This window comes from Pseudorca crassidens, chromosome 1, assembly GCF_039906515.1.
Source record: "Pseudorca crassidens isolate mPseCra1 chromosome 1, mPseCra1.hap1, whole genome shotgun sequence".
Classification (NCBI taxonomy): Eukaryota; Metazoa; Chordata; class Mammalia; order Artiodactyla; family Delphinidae; genus Pseudorca; species Pseudorca crassidens.
The window spans coordinates 120895342-120909997 of record NC_090296.1 but is presented as its reverse complement, the minus strand read 5'-3'; the positions used below and the strand labels follow the sequence as shown (position 1 = coordinate 120909997).

General features: G+C 38.4%; 2 protein-coding genes and 1 pseudogene across 2 annotated transcripts in view; 2 read left to right on the top strand and 1 right to left on the bottom strand.

Moving 5' to 3' along the window:
• The window catches only part of REC114 (REC114 meiotic recombination protein), a 97347-nt gene that overhangs the window by 59859 nt on the left and 22832 nt on the right, over window positions 1–14656 (bottom strand). The window contains exon 2 of the mRNA XM_067753016.1: window positions 8629–8718. Coding sequence (XP_067609117.1) covers window positions 8629–8718 — 90 coding nt within the window. The remainder of the gene's footprint in view (window positions 1–8628; window positions 8719–14656) is intronic.
• Window positions 1393–3294, top strand: LOC137231988 (eukaryotic translation initiation factor 5 pseudogene; annotated as a pseudogene).
• On the top strand, window positions 12675–13050 carry LOC137232372 (small ubiquitin-related modifier 1-like). The gene has a single exon (XM_067754216.1). It carries the CDS (start codon window positions 12731–12733, stop codon window positions 13034–13036), a length of 306 nt encoding a protein of 101 aa, XP_067610317.1. The 5' UTR covers window positions 12675–12730; the 3' UTR covers window positions 13037–13050.

The window sequence follows — 14656 nt, the reverse complement described above, 5'->3', positions numbered from 1 at the left end:
GGTATCTTTTTAAAAAGAGTTTAGACAGTCACACGCTCTCCCACATCGCAGCACAGAGGTCAGGGGCCAACCCGCCAGTGGCCTATCCAGTACCCATCCCTTCTGCTCCCTCCTTGCTGGCAGAGCCAAGTGGGAGCATCTGCTCTAAGGGGCAGTGTGGGTCCCTCTCTGCCCCAAAGAGTAAAGAGAGATTTGTTCAAGTCCACCACCAGTGGTGGACAAGAAGGGGCCCCGTGATACAGTTCTGGACAGAAAGCAGAGGCTCTGTGGGAGCTTCTGGGAATGGATCCCTTGCTCGTAAAAAACTGTGTGGAGAAGGGACTTCTTGCTTCCTGCCTCTGGACACAGCCCAGAGTGTTCTGAGACCCCAAGAACTGTATAGGACACCTCTCACCACCTGGAGCTGTAGTAGCCATCTTGCAAGCACGGAGGGACCTGTCTGAGGACCAGGACCTGCCCCAGACATATTGAATTTGAATCCCTGGGGGTGAGACCAGAACTCATGCATTTTCTGCAGACTCTCCAGGTGACTCTGGTGCACCCAGGACCGAGGACCACTGCTCTGAGCATACAGTGCTGGACCAAGACGTGCCCTGCTCAGCAGTGATTTTGAGCACTCCTCTCCCAGGTGACTGTGGTTGGCCCTGATCCATCATCAGTTCAGTCCTATGGGTGTGAAAGGGCTGCCATAATTATGGACCACAAACAGGGTGGCCTAAAGCAACAGAACTTTATGCTCTCACAGTTCTGGAGGTCAGAAGTCTGAAATCAAAGTGTCCGTAAGGCCAGGTTCCCCCTGCTGTTTCTAGGAAAGAGTCCTTCTTTGTCTCTTCAAGCTTCTGGTGGTTGCTGGCAATACTTGACTTTCCATGGCTTGTAGACACATCACTCTGATTTCTGGCTCCCTCTTCACATGCCTTCTCCCATGCGTGTCTGTGTATCTCCGTATCTCTCTTCTTGTAAGAATACCAGCCATTGGATGTAAGGACCACCCTAAGTGGTCCAGTGTGACCTCATCTTACCTAATTAAGATCCCATTTCCAAATGATGTCACATTTGGAGGTTCTGGATGGACATGAGTTTTGGGGGACCCTATTCAACCTAGTACAGCTTCCTTCTTTACTTTCTTTTCTCCTGCCCTCACTCTTACTGCCCTGGGGTTATTCTTCTTCCTAATAAAGCATCAGCACGCAAGCTTGCTTTCAGGTTTTCCTTTCTAGGGAAACTGGAGTAAGAAAACAACCATATTCCAGACAGCGAGAACATTCCAGAGGTCACCAGGCCCCAGGCAGTGAAGGGTGTGGACCCCAGATGTCGCAGGTACAGCCTGTCCCCGCTGCTTGGTGGCGCCTGGCCCAGCCGCTGCTCGCTGTGCTGCCTCCGCTGCGCTCCTCGGACTCGGGTACGCGCATGTCTCACTTCATCCCAGCCCCGGGAGAGCAACCTTGGGTTTATGTCTTTATTTGATGAAAACGAGCTGTTGCACAGCCATTGGTACCGTATTGGGGAAACACAGCATACAAGCAAGAAGCTTACAGCCTCAGTGGCGAAAAATTTTTCATGTCAGAGACCGAGAACTCTTGCAGTCGTTTATGTCATCCCTTCTTCTCCAGACAGGGGATACCAAAAAGCTGCAATCAAAGATCTCTTCATCTTATTGATAAAGCCACTAATGAGCCAAAATGTCTGTCAACGTCAACCGCAGCGTGTCAGACCAGTTCTATCGCTACAAGATGCCTCGTCTGATTGCCAAAGTTGAGGGCAAAGGAAATGGAATCAAGACAGTTATAGTCAACACGGGTGACATAGCCAAAGCGCTTAATCAGCGTCCAACGTATCCCACCAAATATTTAGGTTGTGAACTGGGAGCACAGACCCAGTTTGATGTTAAGAATGACCGTTACACTGCCAGTGGATCTCATGAGGCGAATAAGCTGCAAGGCATGTTGGATGGATTCATTAAAAAATTTGTTCTCTGTCCTGAGTGTGAGAATCCCGAAATGGATGTGCATGTCAATCCAAAGAAGCAAACGATAGGTAATTCTTGTAAAGCCTGGGGCTATCGAGGCATGCTTGACACACATCATAAACTCTGCATGTTCATTCTCAAAATGCCACCTGAGAATAGTGACAATGGTTCAGGAAAGAAGGAAAAGGAAAAGAAAACTAGAAAGGGCAAAGACAAGGAAAATGGCTCCGTGTCCAGCAGTGAGACACCACCTCCACCACCACCCAATGAAATCTGTCCTCCTCCACATGCTGTGGAAGAAGAGGAAGATGATGACTGGGGGGAGGATACAACAGAGGAAGCTCAAAGGGGAAGAATGGATGAAATCAGTGACCACGCAAAAGTTTTAACCCTCAGTGATGATTTGGAAAGGACTGTTGAAGAGCGTGTCAATATCCTGTTTGATTTTGTTAAGAAAAAGAAAGAAGACGGTAGTATTGACCCATCTGACAAATTGTAGCTGAAGCAGAAAGACTGAATGTAAAAGCCATGGGCCCTCTTATTTTGACTGAAGTTCTTTTTAATAAGAAGATTAGAGAACAAATTAAGAAATACAGGCACCATTTCTTACGATTTTGTCACAACAACAAAAAAGCTCAATGGTACCCTCTTCATTGTTTGGAGTGTGTGGTAGCAATGCACCAAGCTCAGCTCATCTCCAAGATTCCACACATCTTGAAGGAGATGTATTATGCAGACCTTTTGGAGGAAGAAGTCATCATTAGCTGGTCAGAAAAGGCCTCTAAGAAATAAGTCTCAAAAGAACTTGCCAAAGAGATTCGTGTCAAAGCGGAACCTTTTATAAAATGGTTGAAGGAAGCAGAGGAAGAATCCTGTGCTGGTGAAGATGAAGATGAGAATATTGAGGTGATGTATTCAAAGACTGCCAGTGTACTGAAAGTTGAAGCTGTAAAGTCTGACAACAAGGACGATGACATTGATATTGATGCCATTTAAAGGGGTGGGTGCAGCCCAGCTTAACAGTTTAATGCTGAGAATCTTTCTGCATCATCAGCCAGAAGTGCAACATGTATGTGCAAAAGCTAAAATGGCTTAACATCATGCTACACTTTCTACTAAAAATGTATTGCTGTGAGTGGTCTGTATTTAAACCCAACAAGACATCTAGGGAGTCCATACACATATCAGTGAGCACATGCAGTGTGCTTATTTACAGCATGTTTCTTTTTGAAAACTTAGTGGTGGACACATTTGGATCACATTTATATAGTTATAAAAGTAAAGATTTCATTTTGCTCGTTCTTCAGATTTTTGGCTCTGAATGACTTAAGTAGGCTGAAATAATTGGCTCCTTTAAAAAATGCTGCATCATTATTTAACCTGATAGGATTACTGGAGCCTGTTAGATATTGTCAGGTGCTGAGACTATAAAGAGGTCTCAGCAGAATGTGAACATAAACTTACTTATAAATACCTTACGCAGTCATTAAGAAATGTAGTACTTTTAAGTCTTATTTCTAGTTCCTCAGATTGGCATGTGGTAATGTACATTCTTCCCATGCCAAGGTGGACTGATAATCAAATGACAGTGCAATACCTTTAACTTACTGAGAAGTTAAAATGACCTGAGTGTCGTATAAATAAAATTTTAAGAACAGGTTTTGAAACTTGAATTGTGTTTTTTTCATTTCTTCTATACTTGCCCCAAATTGTAGTCTTTGAAGTCATGTGCAGTTGCACGTTGGATGAGCCAGGGGAATTATTACATTAACATATAAGCATTTTATTATGTGTATGTAGCTCTTGCTTTATACTGAGAGAAAACTGAAACTCTGGGGAGTGATTAAATAGTAAGCTCTACGATTTTATTTGGGGGAAGCAGGAAAAGGTACACTTAATCTCTAGCAAACACTGAGCATAATTTTTCAGCATTTACTCTTGATTCAAATTACAATTTCAAAATATTTAGACATACTGTATCTTTTGTTCAGTGTGGATTTTTCCCCTGATAAACTATGGTTCTTTGATGACTTTTGCATTTGGAGACATAGCTTATGCTTTTCAGGTTTTCATTGCTATCTTGCCAAAATAAGTGTTAACTATGTCTCAAATTCCCCCCCACACCCCCAAAATGTCTTATTTTTTTAAAAAGCTAAAAGCATACTTCTTTTTTTGTTTTTGTTTTTTTTGTTTTTGCGGTACGCGGGCCTCTCACCACTGCGGTCTCTCCCGTTGCGGAGCACAGGCTCCGGATGCGCAGGCCCAGTGGCCATGGCTCACGGGCCCAGCTGCTCCGCGGCACGTGGGATCCTCCCGGACCGGGGCACGAACCCGCGTCCCCTGCATCGGCAGGCGGACTCTCAACCACTGCGCCACCAGGGAAGCCCAAAGCATACTTCTAAGAGCCTATATTTTGTTTTAAGACTTAGGGTGTTTTTTATTTTCACATTGAATATTGTGAGATACCCAGGAAGTCTGTGATGATGGCAACGGAAAGCAGGTGCCTAGGGCCTGACCCAGCCCATCCTGGGCTTTAGATTTGGAAATAACTTCCTTGTAATGTGCTTGCCCAATCTGCTGATGTAAACTCCCTTGATAGACGGGCTTATGATTACATCTGAGAAATCATCTTGAAGATACAAATTTACACAAAAAGTACACTGTGGGAATCAAAATGCATGGAGTGAATTTTTGGGGGAGTATGGCTTATAACATTCACCTCTTTCTTTGTGATCCATCTCACAGATTACAATGAGACCTTAACAAATGTATGTAAGCTTTTTTCACATTGAAATTATATAAACATTTGGTATAATAAAAAATAAAAAGAATTTAAAGAAAATTTTTAAAAATATTACTCAAGTTATATATGTATATGCAACATGCACCAAATTGTAGAGCTACAATATTTCTCAATAGTGATGTCTTGAAATTTAATAAACTTGGTTTTGTTACTGCAGTGCAAAAAATCATTCCATGTATGATACCAAGTTTGTAACAACATCTACCATTGGTGCAAAAGAATGGAGCAGAGATAAGGAACAGGGTGGGCCCCTATGTCTGAGGAAGCCAAACTGCATTAATGTCACCATTCAGCAAAGACCCATGATACTGACAAGGAGAATTAACTATGTGCTAGGCATCCGTCAGTCCACCATCTGGGATTCTACATTCGAAGTTGAACAACAAATCTTACCTCTTGGCAGCTGATACAAGCCCTAACAGTGGCAGATAAAGCACAACTGTACAAGTAGTGCTAAATTTTAAAAGTCACAAGGAATGCAAAGATGACTTTGCAGGTCATCTCACATTCAAAGATAAGGCTATCTTCCACTAGAGTGGAAAGATGAATCATCACAATACACAACTGTGGGATGCTGCCATATTATAACAGAATGTGTAAGGGATTCACCAAAAATTCATGTCTTTTAAATATATTTGACCTATTTGTTTATTACTGTTTCTCCCCACTAGAATGATGACACTCCATGATGACAGGGATTTTTGTCTTTACTGTTCACTGCTATATCCCTAGCACCTAGTACAATGCCAAGCATACAGTACTTGTTAAGTGAATAAATTATGCCTACGTAGATATTCAGTAAATATTTGTACAAATCCATTATGTCAATGTAAATGATGTAATAACCTTCTCTTACATTTCCTTTCTTGTACAATTTCTCTGATTGGAAGCTAATAATTGTCTTGTTTCTTTATTCATTTTGTTTCTAAATACCAATTCAAACATAAATTTTCAATCTACAAATACAAATGCTATAGAGGATGTGGAGAAAAGGGAACCCTCCTACACTGTTGGTGAGAATATAAACTGGTGCAGCCACTACGGAAAACAGTGGGGAGCTTCCTTAAAAAACTAAAAATAGAGTTACCATTATTATCCAGCAATCCCACTCCTGGGCATATATCCAGAAAAGACAAAAATTCTAATTTGAAAAGATACATGCACCCCAATGTTCATAGCAGCACTATTCACAATAACCAAGACATGGAAGCAATCTAAATGTCCATCGACAGATGAATGGATAAAGAAGAGGTGGTATGTACAATGGAATATTACTCGGCCATAAAAAGAATGAATTTTGCCACTTGCAGCAACATGAATAGACCTAGAGAATATCATACTAAGTGAAATCAGACAGAGGAAAACCAATATTATATGATATCACTTATATGTGGAATCTAAAAATAATACAAATGAATTTATTCACAAAACAGAAACAGACTAACGGACATAGGAAACAAACTTATGGTTACCAAAGGTGAAGGGGGAGGGGAGGATAAATTAGGAGTATGAGATTAACATAAACACACTACCATATTTAAAACAGATAAGCAATAAGGATTTACTGTATAGCACAGGGAATTATACTCAATATCTTGTAATAACCTATAATGGAAAATAATCTGAAAATATGTGTGTGTGTGTATATATATATTTATTATATATATATTTATTATATATATATATAACAATCACTTTGCCATACACCTGAAATTAACACAATACTGTAAATCAACTATACTTCAATTAAAAAAATGAACTTTCAAGCAAGGAGATTCTCATTTCTCCTTTATATATTTCTTCATTCTAAAAGTTTCCTACAATATGTGTGTGTTTATGTATATTCAGAATAAAGAATGTATGCATTTTTATAAAATTAGAGCTTTTGGAAAACAAGGTTTAAAATGTTAATAAATGCATATCTATCAATAATTATCTTAAATGTCAAGGGACTAAGTGTTCCAATCAAAAGACATAGAGTGGCAGGTTGGATAATAAAACAAGAGCCTACAATATGCTGCCTACAAGAGACCCACTTTAGGGCGAAGGAAACACATAGATTGAAAGTGATGAGATGGAGAAAGATACTTCATGCAAATGGAAATGACAAGAAAGCAAGGTTAGCAATACTCATATCAGACAAAACAGACTTTAAAACAAAGGCCGCTTAACGACTTAAACATAAGACATGACCATAAAACTCCTAGAAGAGAGCATAGGCAAAACATTCTCTGACATAAATTGTAGCAATATTTTCTTAGGTCAGTCTCCCAAGGCAATAGAAATAAAAACAAAAATAAACAAATGGGACCTAATCAAACTTATAAGCTTTTGCACAGCAAAGGAAACGATAAAAAAAAAAACCCAAAAAGACAATCTATGGAATGGGAGAAAATATTTGCAAATGACGTGACTGACAAGGGCTTAATCTCCAAAATATACAAACAGCTAATATAACTCAACAACAACAAAAACAAACCCAGTCGAAAAATGGGCAGAACACCTTAATAGACATTTCTTCAAAGAAGACATACAGATGGCCAGTAGACACATGAAAAGATGCTCAACATCACTAATTATTAGAGAAATGCAAATCAAAACTACAGTGAGGTACTCACACCGGTCAGAATGGCCATCATTAAAAAGTCTACAAATGAAAAATGCTAGAGAGGCTGTGGACAAAAGGGAACCCTCCCACACTGGTGGTGGGAATGTAAGTTGGTGCAGCCACTATGGAAAACAGTATGGAGGTTCCTCAGAAAACTAAAAATAGAACTACCATATGATCCAGCAATCCCACTCCTGGGCATACACCTGGACAAAACTCTAATTGAAAAAGATGCATGCACCCCTATGTTCATAGCAGCACTACTCACAACAGCCAAGACATGGAAGCGACCTAAATGTCCATCGACAGCTGAATGGATAAAGAAGATGTACACACACACACACACACACACACACACACACACACACACACACACACAACGGAATACTACTCAGTCATAAAAAAGAATGAAATTTTGCCATTTGCAGCAACATGGATGAACCTAGAGATTATCATACTAAGTGAAGTAAATCAGACAAATATCATATGATCACTTATATGTGGAATCTAAAATATGATACAAATGAACTTATTTACAAAACAGAAACAGACTCACAGACACAGAAAACGAACTCATGGTTACCAAAGAGGAAATGTGAGGGGATAAATAAGGAGTTTGGGATTAGCAGATACAAACTACTGTATATAAAATAAACAATAAGGATTTACTGTACAGCACAGGGAATTACATTCAATATCTTATAATAACCTATAATGGAAAAGAATATGAAAAAGAATATGTATATATATGTGCAACTGAATCACTCTGCTGTACACCAGAAACTAACACAACCTTGTAAATCAACTATACTTTAATAATAAAATAAAATTAGAGTTTTATAGAGGACTCTATCAATTGATAATAGCATGCTTCAAGTTTTCTTTTAGCTATTTTCTCAAATCTATCCCTCTGCACATGCTCTTTATTCTATCCAGAAAACCCACACCCATCTCTCTATAAATCTAACCTGTCTTCAACCCAATCTCCCCAATGAAGAATCCTTTATAACACCGATTAATCTCAATCCTTTGATCCACTCTGACTCCCAACAAAACCCTAAATTCCTTTAGGGCAGGAAATATTCATTATGTTTTTTTATTTTCCACTGTTATAGAACATTCAATAAATGCTTAATTTGTTGAACCTGATGAATTTCAATGAGACTGAAGAACCTTGATGATACAAAATTAATGTAAAGCTACAAAGATAAATATATCTACATATTAAACTGTATGCATAAAACCTACCAACAGTGTCTGTCCTTGGGAAATGAAGAAATGACCCGATGTAACTATGGTGAGAACAAGATGCCCAGATTCTTCACTGGAGTCAAAAACCTTGAAAAAGAGAGAAATGTGTATAAGATATTTCTGTAATACTAATAAACTTATAACCAAACTATCTTCTCACACTGATCTTCCCACTCTGAATGTTCCCTTTCCCTCATTTAATCTGTAATCATTCCCCTATAGTTTCAAGTTTTCCTCATATAAGGGTTAACAGCCAGGCTTTTATAAAATATAACTAAAACCAATATTTTGAAACAAAAATAGTAAATGAGGAATCAAGAGACATGGGGCCTGAGCCAACCACTTTTGAATTACATTCTAATAAATCATGAATTATCTGTGAGCCTCAGTTTCCTTTCTGTAAAATGGGGATAATGCTTTACAGGTTCTTGTCAGACTACAGAGTCAGTTTCTTTGCCACATAATCCATTTTTCACAACCCCTCAAAACTTGGTGTTTCCTTTGGATGAGCTTTAATTTGTAATGTCACTCTTAAAAATAGGGTGCCCCAAACTGACCATAATATTCTTGGTGTGATCTAATTATCTCCATTACTTGCAGTAATGAAGCCTACAATTACATTTATCTTTTGAGGGGGTAGTCCCATTGAAGAGTGATCTTACATCAATAAAATTCCCTGAAATTTCATCACCTATGTTGGTAAATCATACTTTTACTTTCTGCATCTGAACCTAAACATAAGACCTTGCACTTACCCCCATTATATTTTATCTTGTTAGATTTGGTCTACGGTTGTGGTGGGGAGTTGAGGCAATTAAAGCAAAATGTCATGGAGGTCATGACTCATAGATACTTAAGAGTGGGATTTGGGTCTTAAGTGACTACACTTATAGGTGTCTTTAATATCATTGATAAACACTGTAAAGGTAAACATCCTTGTACAGATAGGATGAAATTGTAGATTCACCTTAATACTCAAAGCTCAAAATAATTAACACATACCTAACTCAAGTATACCGTTATAAGGTTACTGCATTCTATTGAGAAATAATGTTCTATCTTATAGTTCCATATGCGGGGTTTGAAGCTTCACTGCTATATTTAAACTCAAGATTTCCTACTGAGTTTTCTCTAATTCACTTTAAATTCCAAACTTAAAAATCGAATAACATTTTAGATGTCAAGGTGGGTATGCTAAACCCTGCATTATTTCTTTCAGTGGTTGTTATTCATCCTCTTTCCCAATATTAGGAATTCAGTTATTTGTACAACACTCTTCCCATTATAGTTTAAATAGATTATCGTGTATGTTTCATGACCACTTAAAACCTCAAGAATAGCTAGGAATGAAGCATAACTATAGAAACTGGAGTCTGTTAAGCAAATTCTTTGGGAGGCAATATTCTAACATAACAGCTTAACTATTTTTTTTTTTAGAAATATAACATATATCTCCAAAAGTGTCCAACACTCAAATGAACAGTTCAATGAGTGATGACAAAGTAAACACACAATCACCACTCAGATAAAAAAACAGAAGCCTTCCAGAAGGTACCCTAGTGCTATCTCCCAATCACTATCTGCTCCCTCCTCCCTCTAATATCCATCCTGACTTCTAACACCATAGTTTAGTTTTATTTATATGAATGGAATCATACAGAATTCTTTTATGTCTGGCTTCATCAATGTTGTTGCATATACCTCAGTTCATTCGTTATCATTACTGTAGAATACCATTCTATGATTATACCACAATTTATTTTTTCACTCTTTTGTTGATGAATCTTGTTTTCCAGTTTAAATCTACTGCAAATAATGCTATTATGAACATTCTTATATATGTCTCTTGTTGGGTAGAAACACTCGTTATGGAGATGCCAATTCTTTCCAAATAATTTTATTGTTTTTTCTCCCCTGCCCTCCAAACTTTTACATCTCATTTTTTTTTTTTTTTGGCTACACCGTGTGCACGGCATGTGGGATCTTAGCTCCTCGAGCAGTTGGAAGTGGAGTCTTAGCCAATGGACCACCAGGGAAGTCCCCAAACTTTTACATCTAATTGACCACTCAACATCTCTACTTAAAGGTCTAATAGTCATCTCAAAATAAACAGCCCCTAACTTGAAGTCCAAACCTTCCCATTCATTCATTCATTGAATATTTACAAAGTGTCGGGCAAGTGGCATCTGTGGCCTGTCACCAGGTGTAGAAGTCCAAACACTTCTGCTCACTACATCTTGGTACTGGAGTCACCATGGAAAACAACACAGTCAAGCAGTGGAGGGAACAGCACTTGACTCACACAGAAGAAACAGAGCAAGATCAGTATCAGTACTGGGGGTTGGTTCCCCCATGGCCAGCAGGGGGAACCTAGGCAGCCATGCAGGGCAGTTGGCCTGCACTCAGCCCTCATGGCTACAGCACAATGACTCCTCCTTCTCCCCCCAGGGGACAGATACAACAGTGGGGCTGGCCAGGTGCCATATGATGCTTAAGCAGAACACAGGAGCACAGGCTGTGAGGACTCTATTTCTTGCTAAGTAAGTGTTCCAGGCCCAAGGCCCATTCTTACAGCCGAGAGAGGGGATTGCAAGACTGCATGCCCAAGATTGTCTTTCACAACACAAAGCACCTACCATGGACCAGGCTGTTGTAGGCTTTTGACTCCCACAGTTTTCCCATCTCAGAATATAATTCTATCTTTCCATTTCGTTAGGCCAAACTGTGGAATCATTCTTGAATCCTCTACTTTTTGCATACACATACCCATCAGCAAATCCTTCAAAATATGCAGGATGTAACACTTCTCCCAGGTCTGGTCTGAGCTGGCATCATCTCTAGTGGGATTATTATAATAACCTCCTAACTGGCTTTCTAGCTTCTGTTCTTGCTCCCCTTTTCCAACAAATTTTATTCTCAATACAGTAACCAGAGTGATCCTTTTAAAACCTAAGTCACGTCATGCCATTTCCAGTTCAAAGCCCTAGAGCAGCTTTCCATCTCATTCAGAGACTCATGCAAGGTGTTCCACAATCCATTACCTCTCTGCTCTCATCGCCCCTTTTGGCCACTCTGCTCCAGCCGCACTGGCCTCTGCTGCTCTTTGAACCTACAAGGCACATTCATGATTATAAAACTCAGGGCTTCTCTATCTGGAATTGTCTTCTCCTAGATCTACATGACTCACTCCTTGATCTTTTTCAGGTCTTTGCTTAAATGTCATGTGTTTAAATGTCACCTTTCCTGACCATCCTAGTGAAAACTGCCACCAGCTCCCTGCCCCATTACCTAAACCAGATAGTTCCTGTTCCCTTTTCCAATTTTGTTTCTTTATATTTACTTGTTTATCTGTCTACGTATCTTCTTTAAAAGAAGACTGATGTAAGGGATTAAAGACAACACTCAATGAATCCAAAGGAAGCAAGAATAAGAATATAAAGGGAAGAACAGGTGGGACAAACACAAGACAAATAGGAAGATTACAGACATAAACCTAACCCTTTCAATGATCACATTAAATGTAAATGGCCTTAATCAGGATTAATTTTGCTTCTCAGCTACCCATTTTCTCTTCATTATTTTTCAGTGAGAATACATGAAAAATTACTAAGAATCCTTTTCTCTTTCCTTATGTATTCTTTACACACGTCCTGCTCTTTTTTCGCCCTCTAAAGAGATTTTTAAAAATAAATTTATTTTATTTAAAAATTTATTTATTTTATTTAAATAAATTTATTTTATTTTTTAAAAATGTAAATGGCTTAAACATCCCAAGGAAAGGCAATCTGACAACAGGATGAGAAGACAAGGCACAACTATATATAAATATAAAAATATGAAGAGGTGAAAACAAAAGGGTGAGAAAAATATATACCATGCTAATACTAGTCAAAGAAAGCTGGAATAGCTATTAATTTTAGGCAAGACTACCAAAAGGCATAAAGAAGGTCATTTCATAATGACAAGGTGTTAATCAAGAGACATAATTATCCTAAACATTCACGCCCCCAATAAGAGCTGAAAAATACATGAAGCAGGCAACGTTCTGCCTACCCAAGGCCGCTGCTGTGCAGAGACCCCGGGGGAAGCCACCGTCACCATGTCTGACCAGGAGGCAAAACCTTCAACTGAGGATTTGGGGGATAAGAAGGAAGGAGAATATATTAAACTCAAAGTCACAGGACAGGAGAGCAATGAGATTTACTTCAGAGTGAAAATGACAACACATCTCAAGAAACTCAAAGAATCATACTGTCAAAGACACGAAGTTCCCATGAATTCACTCAGGTTTCTCCTTGAAGGTCAGAGAATTACTGATAATCATACTCCAAAAGAACTGGGAATAGAGGGAGAAGATGTGATTGAAGTTTATCAGGAACAAACAGGGGGTCATTCAACAGTTTAGATATTCTTTTTATTTTTTTTATTTTCCCTAATCCTTTATTTTTAAAAATAGTTCTTTTGTAACGTGATGTTCAAAACAGAATTGAAAACTGGCATCTCTTTAAAACATCTGGTAATTTGCATTCTAGTGTCTATTATTCATTATTGTTTGTTTCACTGTGCTGATTTTTGGTGATCAAACCTCAGCCCCCTTCATATTGCCACCTCCTTTTTAAAAATTACATATGTGCACAGAAAGGCCGCCTTCCAGGACTGTCCACTTTCAGGCTTGTGATAAGATTGACTAATGCAAGTAATCATAATGACTTTCCAGCTGGCCTTGAAGTTTTAGCATGTGACTGCTTCACTCTTGGACTATGACTTTCAGTGGGAGATGGAAGTTTTTCAGAGAACTGAACTGTGGAAAAATGACCTTTCCTTAACTTGAAGCTACTTTTAAAATCTGAGGGTCTGGACCAAAAGAAGAGGAATATCAGGTTGGAGTCAAGATGACAAAGGTGGTGAGAATAAATGACTAGCTCCAAAGATGGCTTCACTGAAGAGAAAGCATTTTAAGATGAAGGACACACCTTGTCACAAGATCCCAGAAAAGTTCTAATTTTCCTTAGCAGTTAAAAGTTATTCATGCAGAAGTGTATACAACAGAACACTGCTCTTTTTGACTTTATTTGTACTTTTTGGCCTGGGATATAGGTTTTAAATGGACATCGTCAGTACCAGCTTCATTAAAATAAACAAAATATTTGTAAAAACCATAAAAAATACATGAAGCAATAATTGATAGCACTGTAAGGAAAAATAGACAAATCCACAATTATAGTCAGATTTCAACACCCCTCCCTCAATAATTGATAAACATAGAAAATCAGCAAGCATATAGTAGACGTGAACAACACTATCAACTAACATGACCTGACTGACATTTATACAACACTCCACTCAATATCAGCAAAATATATATTCTTCTCAAGTGTACACAGAGCACTTACTGAGAGAGACCAAATTCTGGGCCATAAGACAAGTGTTAGTAAATTTTATTTAAAGTATGTTCTCTGAGCATAAATTAAATTAGAAATCAATAACAGAAATATCTCTGAAAAAGTCTCCAAACATTTTGAAACTAAATCATGTACTTCTAAATAACCCATGGGTAAATAAGAAATTAAGAGAGAAATCAGGAAGTATTTTGAACTGAATGTAATTCACCATGTCAACAAACTAAAAGAGAAAAATCATAGGATCACCTCACTAGATGAAAGAATATACAGAAGACATTTGACAAAATTCAACATCCATTCCTGAGTGAAAAAAAAATCAGCAAACCAGGAATTGAAGGAACTTCAAGCTGATGAAGGGCATCTATGAAAAAACTATAGTTAACATCATATTTAATAGTGAAAGACTGAAAGCTTTCTAAGATAAGGAACAAGACAAGAATATCACCACTTCTATTCCACACTGTACTGGAGGTTCTAAACACTATAATTAGGCAAGAAAAAGAAGTAAAAAGCCTTTCCTTTCCAGACTGGAAAGGTAGAAGAAAAACTGTCTTAATTCACAGACAACACGATCATTTATATAGAAAATCCAATTTATTTCCCTAGAACTAATAAATGAATTT